General features: G+C 36.4%; 1 protein-coding gene across 2 annotated transcripts in view; it reads left to right on the top strand.

Moving 5' to 3' along the window:
- The first annotated feature begins 317 nt into the window (after positions 1–317).
- LOC117307361 (apoptosis-stimulating of p53 protein 1-like) overlaps positions 318–15,388 on the top strand; it is a 59,855-nt gene continuing 44,784 nt past the window's right edge. The window contains exons 1-3 of one of the 2 annotated variants that reach the window (XM_033792095.1): positions 318–449; positions 6,595–6,742; positions 10,259–10,384. In XM_033792095.1, coding sequence (XP_033647986.1) covers positions 426–449; positions 6,595–6,742; positions 10,259–10,384 — 298 coding nt within the window. In that variant the 5' untranslated portion in view covers positions 318–425. Of the gene's footprint in view, positions 450–4,479; positions 4,573–6,594; positions 6,743–10,258; positions 10,385–15,388 lie in introns of those variants that run through there. The other variant, XM_033792102.1, reaches the window with a different exon arrangement.

Genomic DNA, 15,388 nt, shown 5'->3' with positions numbered 1-15,388 from the left:
CTAGATAGCAGATTGTCCAGTCAACCATCTATTAGAAATTTGCGAAACTACGAGTCCATCGTATTAATAAGGCTTTGGCAGGGTTATTGAAATCACACGCTATACTATTGCAACGCTGCCACGGTGTTACCGGAGAGCAGAAGCAGAATTCACAGTTTCGAAAAGGTCCTGTGAATAGTGAAAACCATACTCTTTGCTGGTACACGCTCTTTGTGTGTTTTCTGAATGAGATTGGTTTGGATACCAGCCTATTGTCAATGCCGTTTCTTTTCATCATAGGGAAAACGCGTAATCAAACGGTAAACATCCGGATTGTGTGTGTGTGTGGCGCATTTGTACACATTGCATTGGGAAACACGTTGAACCTGTATTCTGACTGATAATTGATACAAAATGAAGGGATATTGTGGAGATTTCTCGTAGTTATGGCACATCTTTCAAGTACCCAGGTAAGCCTGCAGACTATAACATAGTTGGTTTTTATCGTGAATGTATTCTTATTTTGCCAATTTTTCATAATCAGACAGATTTTTCCTTTCTAAACATGCTCAACAACAAGTGTTTGGAAACGCACTAGCGTCAAAACACAACGCATGATCAACCACAAATTCGGTGACCGGCCGGCTGTCTATCCATCCGATCCAATCTACACCACCGTGCGTTGACAGGCTGTGAACTATTCCATCCTTTAATTTTGAATGGCGGAATTTTCCAAGTTACTGCAGAGCTTCCCGAGTTTAAACATTGTTTGACTTTTTATTTTTAGGTTATTCTTTTTAATTAAAGGAGTTTTATAGAAGAGTTTGCGGTAACACCATGTAATAATATACACATAATGAATGTTTATGAGTGCAATGGTGCGAATATGTCACATGAGTTGAAAGATGGAATGTTCTATTCAACGAGGCGGAGCCGAGTTGAATGGAACATTCCAGCTTTCAACGAATGAACATATTCGCACCATTGCACGAATGAAAAACATTCATTATTTGTTTTATATAACATCCAAGTAGAACTTTGTCATTTTGATTGAAAGAAACAACTTTCAAAACAAACAATTTCAACTGTAGAAGCCGAATGCTAGTAATTTTACTATGCCTTCTTGCAGTAACACCTGCTGCGTTACCAAAGACACGCGCACGCAGTGATGTTTTTACTCAGCTTTTTCGTTCCATCCGAAAAGTACCATTGCACGCTGGCAGCGTGCCAGCGTGCAATGGTACTTTTCGGATGGAACGAACAAGCACGGCGAGTGACTCAGCGTGCAATGGTACTTTTATTTGCTATCACGTGACGGACAATCCTCCAATCAAATGGCAAGGATCTGCTTGGGTGTTATATAACACTCTCTACTAAATGAGTTGGGGTGGTTCTGAAAAGAACCGTTGGATTAACTTGACGTTTCAATCAGTATGCTCTGTTCATCTTCTGGAGTTATTATTATAAAAAAACGTCATTCAAATAACTTGATTTTATTGTAGTTTTCACGATACTTTACAGAGAAAACAGCTCAACAAATGTCGCCATGCCCCTGGTGATTGCCTGTGATACGCACGTTCACAAACTGAGAAAGAATTACCATACAGTGCCGCATGATGTACAGAATGATACAATGTACAGCCTCGAAGCATATTCAAACATGTCAACTTTCACCCATTGAGGGCGTGCGCGATGCGGGGCAAACTTCATTGATAAATAAATTGTTTGGTGCGTTTAATAATAATAATAATAATTAAAACTTATAAAGCGCCATCTATCTAAGACTAAACTTATTCCGAGGCGCATAAAACAAACAAAGAGAGTAACAAAACAAAAACAAAAATACAAATTACGAAGCTCGGAAAGAAATAAGGGTACGTTGAATAAAATTGTTGAATTACATAAACGTGTCGGCAAAAATAAATGGTTAAAAACAGACAGAAAGTCTCTCATATCGTTGAATCAAGATTATTTTATTACAAACTAAGTTCTTAACGACGGAACCGCTAATCACTAATTCATGAAAATAGTTTTGGATGGAAAAAGTATTATTTAGGGCCATAATTTGGGGAAAAATCTTCAAAAAATGTGGGTTTTTATAATTCCGTTTTGAAAATTGCACACAAAGACCGTCCGATCATGGTCCGATCACCCGCTTTCTAAATTCCGACGTGTGGCATGCCGATCATCCCTTTTAGGTTATTGGCGCGGCGCACAAAACTAAATGTAAAACAAATTGTAGTTTTGATCTAGTTTTTAAAATAAGGTTGTTCCAACCGAAATGGATGTCAATCAATAGGTAGGTAGCGTCGTCTCGCCCAGGGGTTGATACATTAATTTAAGAAAATGGTTTTCTCAAGCATTTGTTTCACGTCTGATGGCGTCATATCAAAATGGGCGCCATTTTGATTACGTCATATTGACGGGCGCCATTTTGATTACGTCATGCCGCCCTCCTAAAAAAAAAGTCTGTGGAGAACACTGGAATAGCGAAACTGTCAGACATATTGTTTACACATAATATAGGCCTACAATAAACCAAACCCACATTCACTATAAATTTATTGGATGTCAGATGGGTTTAGAATTGGTAGTTAGTTGCTGGCCATACTACAGTCAGTTTCATCATGGAGGAAGATTCCTCCGTGGTTTCAGTTTGCAAACATAAATAAACTCTGGTGCTGATAGGATGATTTGAAATGATAAACTGACACTCGGGCTATTTGATTGCATTCCTTATCACTGGTGTCATTTGTAAATTTGTTTGTATCCATCATTGATCAAGCATGACTTAAAGTGAATTCCTTACAATGTTAAAGGGAATGGTGGTCGGGTTGGTGTATCTTTCCTCGCCTCCCACCTCTAGGACCCAGGTTTGTTAGAATCACACAGGAGGCAAAACATGTGGGTTGGGTTTTTCACTTTTTAGTCCCTACCTGACTGTGGGGGTTTTCCTTTGAATAATTCTCCTGACACATCTGAAGCGGGAACTTCCTTCCAAATGCACAATTTAGTGTATGGGTCTGATAGCCTATATGCCCAAATTGCTTGCTGGTACTATGTATTAGGGCCGGTAGGCCACAGTGGCTGCACTATAAATGATTGATAAAAGTCTTAAGTGATCGTATTTTAATAAGACAGGGTACTCTGTTAATGATTAGAGTTTCAAATTTAACTTTTTGCGCACATTTGTTTTTTCCCATTTAAAGGCACTGTACATGTTTGGTATTGTCAAAGACCAGTGTTCTCACTTGGTGTATCCCATCATAACCATACAATAACGAGCCTTTAAAAATTTGGGCTCAATTGGTCTTCGAAGTTGCGAGAAAATTATGAAAGAAAAAACACCCTTGTGGGACGAATTTGTGTGCTTTCAGATAGGAATACGAAGCTAGAAGTCTTTTAATATTTTAGTGAGAGATTACCTCCTTCTCAAAAACTACGTTACTTCAGAGGGAGTGGCTTCCTACAAAATATACACTAATGTACATGTAGAAGGCATATCTTTTGTTACACAGCTCATGTTATACTCATCAATACAAATCTGCAGCTGGGCTGTCATTAGTCCTGTAATACATGCTTACTATAAACCATGGTTGACAGTAAATCAGTATCTATATTGGATGACTGCATCAGACTACCTGGAGCAGAATTTCAGGGCACGGATGATCGGCCCTTGTTTGTTTTCAACTCATCATGGCATTGTATTGCGTTTAATAATTACGCTAGTCATGCGTGACAATAACTACTGTTCATATTCTTACTGGCATGTCAAACGTTAAAGTTTTTCTTTATTTGCTAAATTTATTAGAGGCCTTCCCACACAAAAAATTCCTATAAAGGCAGTGGACACTTTTGGTAATTACTCAAAATAATTATAAGCATCACTTAGTAGTGAGTTATTATAGGGAGAGATTGATGGTATAAAACATTGTGAGAAACAGTTTCCTCTGAAGTGATGTAGTTTTCGAGAAAGAAATAATTTTCCACGAATTTGATTTTGAGACCTCGGGTTTAGTCAAGCATCTGAAAGCACACTACTGCGTGTGACAAGGGTGTTTTTTTCTTTATTATCTGGCAACTTCGACACTTGTATTCTATTATATGTATGTTGTATCAGAACTAGTGGCTATAGCTCTGACTGTTGCTAAGGGTATTGCTAAGGATGTACTATGTATACTTCAATGCATGATGACATGGAAACCTAGCTGTAGCCGTAGCTGTAGCCCCCAATTCAGAGAGGGCCTCATAGTCAGTTAGATTGTGCACGTTCATGGATTCATGCTGTACTGTGGATCAGTGCCCACACACCACACCTCCCACAAATACTAGCCTATTTTGCATACAGCAGTGCAAAGTGCGGTCTACCGTGTAAAATATATGAAGCTTTGTTGACATTTAAATCTCCATTGAATGAAAAAGTGGTAATCACACAGACAGTACATGTTGAGCCCAAGGACTAATATGAAATGTACAGTGAGTCCATGAACTGCGCAGCAATCCTGTGTTTTGAATTTGAGATGTAAATTCTCTGTGTAGTAAAACGATAAACATGTGATAGTAGGATCATAGCGGTTCTACCTCCAATCCATGGTACGATCCAGTGCACTGTACTTTGAACAATCAAGATCTATTAATTATACTTTGCATGTAATTGTACGCATGTCATGTCGGTACATGTAGCATTGGTCACATTGGGGAAAGTAGTGCAGAGTGGGACTACAAACTGAGTTTGAATCTGTAGTTTTTAAAAACATGTATGTTAAAAACAGTTACATATAAATTCAGAGAATTTTAATTTTGTTGCATCAGGTACTGGGGAAAAGCACCGAGTATACAGTGCTTACTGCAAACAAAAAAAGGTTCTTTACCCTGCGCTACAATTTTAACATGTATTATAATTGTTACGGTAGCTCTGCTTAAATAAATTAGTAGTCTAGTGGCGTGTTTTGAATCCCACTTGCATATATGTGCATGTGGATTTTGTTTTTTTTACCAGACTTTGCAAAGTACTGAGTATACAGAAAATTGGTACACACAATTTGACATTCAATTATGAAACACAGTTAGACTACAGAGTCCAGACCGTTTCATTCAGTTTTAAATAATAAAGTTTTCTTTTAAAACCTTTCTATTATTGTGTGAAATTCTGGGTTCTGTTTTTGAACCGATTATCTTTAATTAGCGTTCTCCCGAAACAGATGTTTGCTGCCCAAATGCCACTCGAAACAACTAAAGACCAGTCAAAATTCTTTCTTAGTGGTACGGCTGGCTATTTCAGTAAGCTTGGGCAATATCGATTTATTTTAATCACGATACATCGCAGACAATATATCGAGATACTCGATATAATCGCGAATAATTAAATTTGACATCATCAGTCTGAAACTCTAAGTGAAAGTTGTAGAAGAGACAGTCATAGCATAAGAGAGGTGTTCTAATGACCTATTCTTCTGGTTTTACTCCAAACCTATGGGGTGCAAGATGTCTCAGCTAGGAAATATATCGCGATATTACAACACTTAATCGATATCGCGATACATCGCATCGATATTTCGATTAAAACCAAATCGATCCGATATCAAAATCGTTTCCAATTTGGTATTGTGATATTCGATAATATCGTGGTATCGCCCAAGCTTATATTTCAGTGTTGAAAAGCATTCTTATTCGATATGAATTAAACAAAAATGCAAAAGCTGATATCCTAGTGGAATATCTGTATGGCAATAAGCTGTTGCTGTTGGCTAGTCACTGGAAAAAATTAAGGCAAATGCTGCTGAAAATCTCAAGGGAACTTAAGATAAATAAGTTGCACACATTCAACAAAATGTCTGTCCTATAGCGTATTTTGAGTTACAGCCTACCAAATGCACTCGGCGAAAAGATCAGGCTGCAAGTTTGAAATGCTACACTTTTTAACGTGCTCAGAAAATTACTACTCATTTAACTTGATGATTTTGAGCAGCAATAAATTTTGCACGAAACAATGGTATAGTGTTTATTGACTTCCTGCTTATTATTTGCTGAAGTTGACTGACAAATATAAAACTGCACATTTTGTATAGAACAATTCATATGATTTATCAGCAATATGAGTAAAGATAATTAAAAAAGAGGCAGGTTTAAAGTGACAACTATAATTTAGGAAATTGGTTTCTGTTAACTATACATTGTTATCATTATTTTCAGTACACATTTTATCAACAATTTTATCAAAATAATTATGGGAGGCTTCAATAAACCAAAGTTATTGCTGCATTATGTTGATGATGTTTTTGTTGCCATTTTTACATTTGTTTAACCTATTTAATTCTGCTGTATGAGGAAAGGCCCTTCATCATTTCGATATAATTCTCTTTATCCCGAGCTTTTGGGCATTCTATCATTCTCCAATCTATCTAAGATGTACAATTTTGGAGGTCTAGTTGGTAAGACACTGCTCTAGAATTGCAAAGGTTGTGGGTTGGAATCCCACTCGGGTAAATTGCCTGTGATTTTTTTCTCAGAACTCGAGGGAAAGTACTGAGTATACAGTGCTAACACACATCGGTGTGCTCAAGGGTGAAACCAAAATTGACAAGATGTCCTTCTTATTGTTTCTTGTGACTGTAGATGATTGTGAATGTCTATCTAAGCAACAAGGCAGACGTGGTTGCCGAGCTACCCATCACGCCTGAGACGACTTGCCGTGATGTTGTAGATTGCTGTAGGGAGGTCGGGGAGGAACAGTGTCACCTGGCAGAGCTGTGGAGAGGTTGTGGTAAGGAAAGTTTCTTTTTTTGAACAATTTTTTATCTATTCAATCGGTGTCTGAAATTTAATCGAGCGAGGTTGCTCATTTTAATCGAGAAAACAGTGAGCCCACAACAAATTTGATGCTCTTTTTTTTCCTGAATAAGGACTGAAATAAATTGTTGAAAAAGTTTGTCTTGTTTGTTTAAAAAAAGATGATAAATCACATTTGGGTTTGAAAAAGTGGCTGAAGAAAACAGTGTAACACACAAATTGTTTTGGTAGGCCCCTATATTCAAAATAAAATTAAAAAATTAAAATTAATTTTTTTTTAAAAATGTTTAAGTCTGTCTTGTTTGTCATAGAAGGTTGCAAGTCGTAGTTGGGATTGAAAAAGTGGCAAGTTTTTCCAGAATAAGTATATTTAGAGAAATTGTTCAAAGTGTTTAAGTTTTCTTGTTTGTCAAGAAGGGTAACAAAGAGTTGCATTTGGTGATTTCAATCAGGTAATTTCTTTGTTTGTTTCTATTATTGGTTTTGGAAAACAGTTTCAAATTGACAAACTCAGAGATTAAGTTCTCTGAAATTTGGCCGGCAGTCACCCTACTGTGGCCGGCTGTCCAAAGCCATCCATAAACCTTCCTAGGCCCATGCAATGGATAGCTGGATGGCTAAATGAGACACTTGGAGCTAAGAGTACTATACAAACACTCAAGTTTCCAAAACTGTGATTGTTCTTCCCTGTCTATTCTAGTGAGTTTACATTAGTCATCTACTTTTCTCAAGGAATTAATCTTACCTCAATCTTCCTCAAGATTATCAGATTAGCCTCTTGAGAAAATCTGCTTGATTAACATTTTTGTTGAGATTATCCATGAGTCAATCCCAAGAAGTATGTGATTTGTGGGTTGAAGGAGTAAAAGGAAGAATGGAGTTGAAAGATTTAATGCCATGAGAATCGTTATTTCGCAATCATTTTCTCTTCAAATTAAGCCCCTTCTACATGATCCCCCTGAAAACCTAGATACCTTAGGAAGAATTGTACATGCGCGGATTATTTACTTCTCATCTCACACTTCAGAGCTTTTGCGAGCTTTCACACGACACCAGTTAATTAATTGTGATGACAGTACAAATATAGCTAGTTACCACTGAACTATCAAGTTTTTGTTCTTAACCATCATTGCGTACTTGTTTTGAACACAACTTGTATAGATTGTTATTGATGCACATTTTAAAACAGGTAGTGCATATATATTTGTGAGGTAAGACCACTTTTGCAAGGAACTTCCTCCCATTCCAGATTTCCAATCGAATTTGTTTTAAAGTGATTTGGCACAACAGATGGTCAATTACGATTTGAGATCATTTTGATTCCCTTGAATCTAGGAAATCTGCTCTATAATACAGCTCCATTTTTTTGACATACTCATTCCAAGATAATTTCAGAATCAAATCCACCATTCAGAATTGTTGGAATGTTGTTACCACCATAATCGAAAAACACAGTGGTGTTTTTGATAACTTTATTATGGCTGGGATGTTGAGCATGTGAATGTTGTCAGCACATTCTATTTGACCTGTTTGCCTTGCCACAGCAGAGTTACAACATGTCAAACATGATTTTCATCAGGCCTTCACATGTGATAACCTCACCTCAGATTGGCCTAGTATGTTTTTTTTGTTTTGACAGGAAAGCTCAAAGGTTTACCATGGGGGATCAGGATAAATAAATTCACTGAGCTCAGTGAAAAGGAGTCTGGAACTATTTTAGAGTTATCACAATCCTTGGAGTCAATGGTTTAGATTGTGATAATTCAAAAACAGTTACAGTTTTGGGTAGGAGTTTGTTACTGTAACAGTTGCGCACAACTATTTATAAAAGTGACACCATTTCCAAACGGGGTGTCTTTAGAACTGATTTAGTTTTGTACTCCTTGAATAAAACTACTTGCTCCTTGAGAAAAGAGTGTTTATAACAGTTGCACACTCCTTTATAAAAGTTACACCATTTCCAAAGGAGTGTGTTACTGTTTTGCGCTCCTTTAAAACAGTTAGAAACTCTTTTTGAAAGGAGTTCTAAAACTGTTGCACACAATTAATTCGAGTTAAATAAAGATTCATATTTTTAAGGTATTACCTTAAAAACATGATTCTTTATGTTTGAAACACTTTCGGTAAACAAATGGTCATGAGTACAGTAGAAAAAAAATCAAGTATAAAGCAGATTCAGGTTTGAAGGTAAAACATCAAGGTTCTGTCGTCAATGAGTTACTTCTTTTGAAATGCTGCGCACAGATTGTTATCTCATTTGAAAGTATTATTTGTAAATCATATGAGACAATTGGAATGTCAGCAACTGAGCGACCTAATGAACCCCTGAACATTCCTGTCATATTGAAAACGGTCGACCAGTGTCATCAGCAGGTGTAATCTTTCCAGGATCAGAGAATATCGTTAACGTCTCATCTCGTGGAATCTCTAGACTATTTGCTCCCCTGCTCTGGTGATAATGAGAAACCCCTCAAGCTCCAAACTGTAGAAAGTTTACTTAAACTCAATACCCATCGCTCTTCCGAACTTAAAATGTTCTTTTACGTAGAATCTTGTTATTTTTTGATTGGACTAAATTACCTCCCGCTTTCCCTGTGATCAAAGTTGTAATTTGCTTCAGCGTGACGGCTGAGATTGAGGCATTCGAACTGGAATTACTGAAGTTTTTTTAAAATAATCAACGGGAAGCTTTTGTGAAAAGGATGAGTGGACGTGTTAAAACCTTTTTAAAGACTGACATTTGATGCTACTTACAATCACATGTAGTAAAACTTATCAGCAGAACCAATCAATTCATTTAAAAAGAATCAAACAGTTACATGTACTTTGAAAGGTATTCAGATCTGATCTCAGAGTGAAACAAATAAAGTTTGACATTGCATCAAATTTTGTCAATTTCATTTAGTTCCAGCTTTGTAAGGCCTAACAAAAAAATCTTGTTGTTTCCCTTAAACGTAACAGAGGGCTTAATGTTTTTTCGGTAGAGAATAAATTTCTTTGAGAATTTTTTTGTTTGTAAATAAGTGGATGGAGATGATGACTGGTTTTACAAATTTTTTTGGCGATCAGATTGAGTTTAGTATAGAAATTGATCAGCAAAAAAAAAAGAAGGCATTTTCATCTTTTCAAATTATTGCTAACATGTATTGTGGTAAGCAGGTTTTTGAATGGTGGTCGAGTTACAGGCAACTACAATATTGTTTTGGTTGGCCTAGTAACACAATTTTGTCACCAAACAATAAATCTGAGTGCTATGTAAATATTTTGTTAACAATAAATTGTTCACACTCAAAACAAGTTGTCAAGGCCTTGAATAAAATTAGAAAGGAACCCAAATTTAATTTGGTGTCAAACATTCACTTGGCAATGGTTTGATTTGCAGAGTACTTTCTTCGTTTAAAAGTGAAAATGAAAGACAAGACCACCTCCCGCAGTGTCACACATTTTTTACAATTCTGAGTGTTTTCAAACTCACACTGTTTTCCAACAGAGCGACCCATCGGACCAGAAGAGCGTATCTCTGACATTCTTAGGCAGTGGGGCATCCATAGCAACGAGGTGAAATTCTACTTGCGTCATGAAAGTGCTAAGATGGAGGATTCCAGTCGAGATCAAGGTGGGTCATCTTGGCTTAGTTCACCCTCTGTGAGAAGTTAAACTCATCTGATAATTACGCCTATTTGGATTTAAAGATGCTATGTCAGATTTTTGGCCGATTTGACCCAAATTTTTTTATTTAAAATTCAATAGGTATTTTGATGGGGGTCGAGAAAGTTACAAGCTTTCATTTGAGCCATTGCTCGAAAAAGTCCGCCAATTATTAGTAGCAGTGAAATAAAGTGCTCCCGACAATATATTACGTGACCAATTCTTATGTGTTTTATAAGAAATGTTTATTTTTTTTGTCATGATTCCTGACCATTAAAAGTAAAAGTTAAACTTTTTTTTGTTAGAGCGGGTGATACTCTTTGCAATACCATTCACTCAAAAAAATATTTTTTTTAATGTTTGAGGCCAAAAATCTGACATAGCAATTAGCATCTTTAAAGCAGTTGAGATTGTGCTTTTAGTTTTACATTCTTGAATCAAGTTGGCATTTCTAACTGTGTTATTGACTTGTGGTCTGTTAAAAGTATGCCAGATACAAGTTGTCAATTATTTCTGTCATTTTCTAATAAGGTTTGTCGCCAATAGCAAAATATCAAAAGAGGGCGCTTTTGAACAAAGATATTGGCGATGCGTGCATGCATGACATTGACAACATACATCGCATAGCAAACTGCCCCATATGCCTTCCCATAATCTTAATCGCAATAAACCTTATAGATTCATAGTTTACATGTCTTGTGTTTGTACCTTTCCCGCGGCAAATTTTGCCTAAATTTTTACATTTCTAGCCAGGCATGCAACTCTTCCGTGTTTCCGCGAAATTCCGTGTTTTTGTTGTTATTTTTTATGTGAAAAAAAAACCCAAATAAAAATACCATAAAATAACTATATTTTGTTATTTATTTGTTTTTTATAGCCGAATATATGCCTGGCAACAACAGTGTACAACCACAATCATGTAAAATAAGCATAGTACATGCTAACAATGCACCTAAGAGCATAATAAACCTCAACATTTTCTAGGGTACCATTGTGGGTATCATGTCCCGTGGCGTTTCGGCTGCCTCACTCCGCACTTGCGTTGTGCCTTTGAAAATTTGCCTCTTTTTTTTTCAACGGGCAGTTGCATTCCTATCTAGCGAGGAGGCTACATGTATTTATTTATTTATGTTATTTTAAATGTTTAGACATACACACAATAGTTACAAGTTGTACAGGGGCTGTCAAGGTTAAAAAAAAAGTATAAAACTGTCATCAAAAGATGTGTAAAACCAGACCCCTGCCAACGATAAAAATATAATTTTACAATATAAAAAGGTGATTGCACTGAAACATTTTAGAATCACACAATAGAAATCATTAAAATACAAGCAAAACCAGACTATTGAAAACAAAAAACTACACCCACAACAAAACACCGCAGCGATAAGAGGAAGGGACAACAATTGAAAATAAAAAAACATAGAATGGACTAAAAACCCTCATAAAAAAATAAAATAAAACAAAATTGGCACAGAGTGCACCCTCACAGATTCATGCCAACCCACTGGGCCTGAAGACAATGATAGCAGAGAGCCTCCCCAAACACCACCCCAAAAAAGCACAGAATTACACAGAATATGGCAACACAAAATATATTTAGTAGGTCACTTACATGTACATTGTTGGTACATTTTATATTGAAAGTGTTTTATTTAGTGCATAGAGAAGTTTAGTGTAACAAAAGCAGGCAGCTGGAATACTACAGAGTGAAACGCGAAGAGGAGAGAGCAGACAAAGCTCATGTCCTGTAATTATGCCACTACATAAACATTGTACACTGTCACATTTATTAAGTCGGTCATTATTTACATATTAGACAAGTTTATAACATTATTAATGCTAAATATGTTATTTACGAGTTGACGGTTATGAACAGCAACTATGATGATTGATGGGTGACTAGGAATTACACAAGAGCCATGGCCTCTGTCGCCCCTGGTCTTGCCTTGTTGCCCCTTTAAAAAAAAATCTTGACATAGACTTTAAGACTTTACAATGGAAATTGCCTTGCCCTCTCAAAGATGAAATTTCAGGCAATTGTTCTTGACAAAAGTGTTCTTCACACTGTACAAAAAATTAGTGTTCAGAAAATTGTAAATTACGTGTCTTGATGTATTTTTCACATCACATTCAAGATCCCAGTTTCTGTGCCAAACAATGTCTCATACTCACAAGAGCCTTGGGTGTTATATAAAGCAAGACTTGCAGAGCAAAATTTGATTGCAAGTCATGCTGTCATTCTAGACGGAATTAGTCCATATTTTTTATATTTTTTTTATTGAACTCACACAGGTCGTTGAAATTCATACAGGGGCCTGCCCTTTTAAGGTGGTCTCTTCAGGCATCCCTTCCTGGTCTGTCCACCCCTGGAGTGTGGTAACACTTGACGTGAATTGTCTCGGCCTAAGACTTTCCATTCTCACACTTGGAATTTTGTAGGTTATTGTACAGCTCTCTGTGGTCTAACACAGACTTTAATTTATTTTAACCGTACATGTTTCATTTCCGGGCGGAATACAACCTGATCGCAGTTGATACTCCCAAACTTCCCGGAGGCATTTTTTCTTTTTTTCTTGTGACTGATGGAAGGAGCGGTGCTGAATCTGTGACTCACTGATTTCTTACGGTTTGCTCCATCAAGAAAAAAAGTAGAGATTATGAATGCATCAAGGGAGGCTTGCTTTTTTTCTCTTTTTCTCTGCATGTGGCTATCATGTTAACATTGCTGTGAGATGTCTGAGGGTTTCAAATTGGCGAACTTTTGACTTTAATACATTCAACAATGGAAAAGTGGAACAAGCAATACTAAGATTTCAGGTTATTAACATCTGGAATGAAACCTCATCTCACTTTAGGGATTTAATACTAAGATTTAGTACAACTTAAACTTTCACAAATGTACTTGCACAGTACAATTGATGTATACTTACCGGAAAGGTCCGGATTACCGGTCATCTTTAATATTTTAGATCAAGTGCAAAGTTTCATTATAATATACAGCAAAAATCGCTAATACACTTTCAGTATAGCTTTGTTTGATTTAGGCCAAAAGAGAACTAAAAAAAAAAAAATCTTTTAGTACTACATTTAGTGTACACTGTAGATTTTTACTGAGCAAAAAGAACATTTATTAAACGTAGTTTTACAGATATGGGTCAGTCAGTGAGATGCTATTTGCAAATAGTCTTTTACAGTCACTTCTTCGCTGTGATTACCATAGTGATGTTCCTCAGATTGTGCGCTGCCTATTTGTAACAGTTTACACAAATTCAATACAGACTGGTAGTGGTACTCGATAAAACGATTGCACGTTGGCCACGGGGCGAAGTATCATGTGTAAAGATTTTATACTTTTTCTGCCATCTCCTAAAGATACAGACATTGATTTGAGTCGAGTGGTTGCGTAACCATGAAAATGTCAGAATTGTGCTGAAGTGAGGTGTAAACACGTGGGATTTGATTTTGAATCACTTAAAACAATAGTCTAGATTTCTTATTTAAGGGAAAGCCTTGTGAATGGCTGTTCTAAATGGAGGTTGAATGGGCTGTTTGAATGCCAGGGTATAGGGAGCAATAGGTAGGCTGTCTGGCATTGAGTTTATGTTTGCATAGCTTTCAAGAATATTGGTATGGAGGGCTCTCCTCAGGATTTTATCAAAACTGGGGCTTTCTGGACCAACATTTAGATGTTTGGCTGAAGCATACTAAATATGAAAAAGGTTTTTCGGAATGTTTTGGTGTTGGTGTTTATCTTGGTTTTAAAAGCCCTACTGTGAAATCTGGAAAATTCTCTGTGGTTTTCTCTGGATGATTTTCCCCCACAGTACTTCCCTTTACTTTCACATTATGCTAGGAACTTATCACTGTATTACAATTTAGTATTTCTAGAGAGGAGAAAAAAACAAAACACTAAAACACGTTTAGTTGTAGAAATATATTATGTATTGCGTAATATAAGAGACGTGTTTGTCTTCCACATTTACATTGTACATCCTCAGCGAAATCCAGTCTTGAGGATAAGACTAACAGGTAGGCTTGCCGCAAGAAACTCTGATCTTACACATTGCAATCTGCAGTAAACAGAAAAAAACCCAGCACAATACTGAACGCTCTTGACATACAGAAGGCTAGTGATAGATAGCTACATACGCAGTTAAGGATCACAGGTTATTCATGATAATGCAATGGGTCCATTAAGGCTTTATATGCTGTAAGAAAGCAAATGACCGACACATAATGATGATAAACCACCCCAGGGCAAAAGTAGCACAAAATGCTGGTAGATTTTACAAGCTGTTTTTGGATAAACCATAGGCCTACATTCAATGACAATTAGCAATTCACATTTAAAAAAAGACAGCTTCTTCAGTACGCTGAAAAACAACTTTTATTTTTATGAAATTTGTTGTATGAAAGAGGGGCTCCGAGGTCAGAGTCAGTTTTGTGGTGCTTTGATTTTTTCAATAGATAAATTCCTCAAGCAATTGGGGGGAAATTTCAACTAAGCTCATGTTAAAATGTTGGAAAATGTAACTTTATTCAAATTTTCAGATGCAAACTTGAAACATGGTGTCCTTGGATATCAACATCAAATGGCCTTATATATAGCAAAGAGGAATTTATTCGCCATGAGTTAAAATATCAAACTCAATGCTGTTTTGTTCTGAAAGTCATCAAAATAATAATAAGAAATACTACAAATGTTCTCTTTAAATACCATCTACATACTACAAAATTTAATGTCTTTGAGTTTTGGCAAAAATTGCATTTAAAGAGTATCAAACACGGAAGCATTCTACACCGTTTTAGCTTCCAGGTTTTAGATATAAAAAATTGCTCCCACTTTCTCGAGGACTCTATCTACTGGAAAATAAGTGCGTTACAAAAGATCAAGTTGACCTTAAAACTCCACTTATATTGCGAAAAAAAAAAAAACACTTGTAATTGTATTAAATAAGGGGCTCCAAGG

This window comes from Asterias rubens, chromosome 1, assembly GCF_902459465.1.
Source record: "Asterias rubens chromosome 1, eAstRub1.3, whole genome shotgun sequence".
Taxonomy (NCBI): Eukaryota; Metazoa; Echinodermata; class Asteroidea; order Forcipulatida; family Asteriidae; genus Asterias; species Asterias rubens.
The sequence above is the reverse complement of the archived record's forward strand: the minus strand, read 5'-3'. Positions and strand labels throughout refer to the sequence as shown.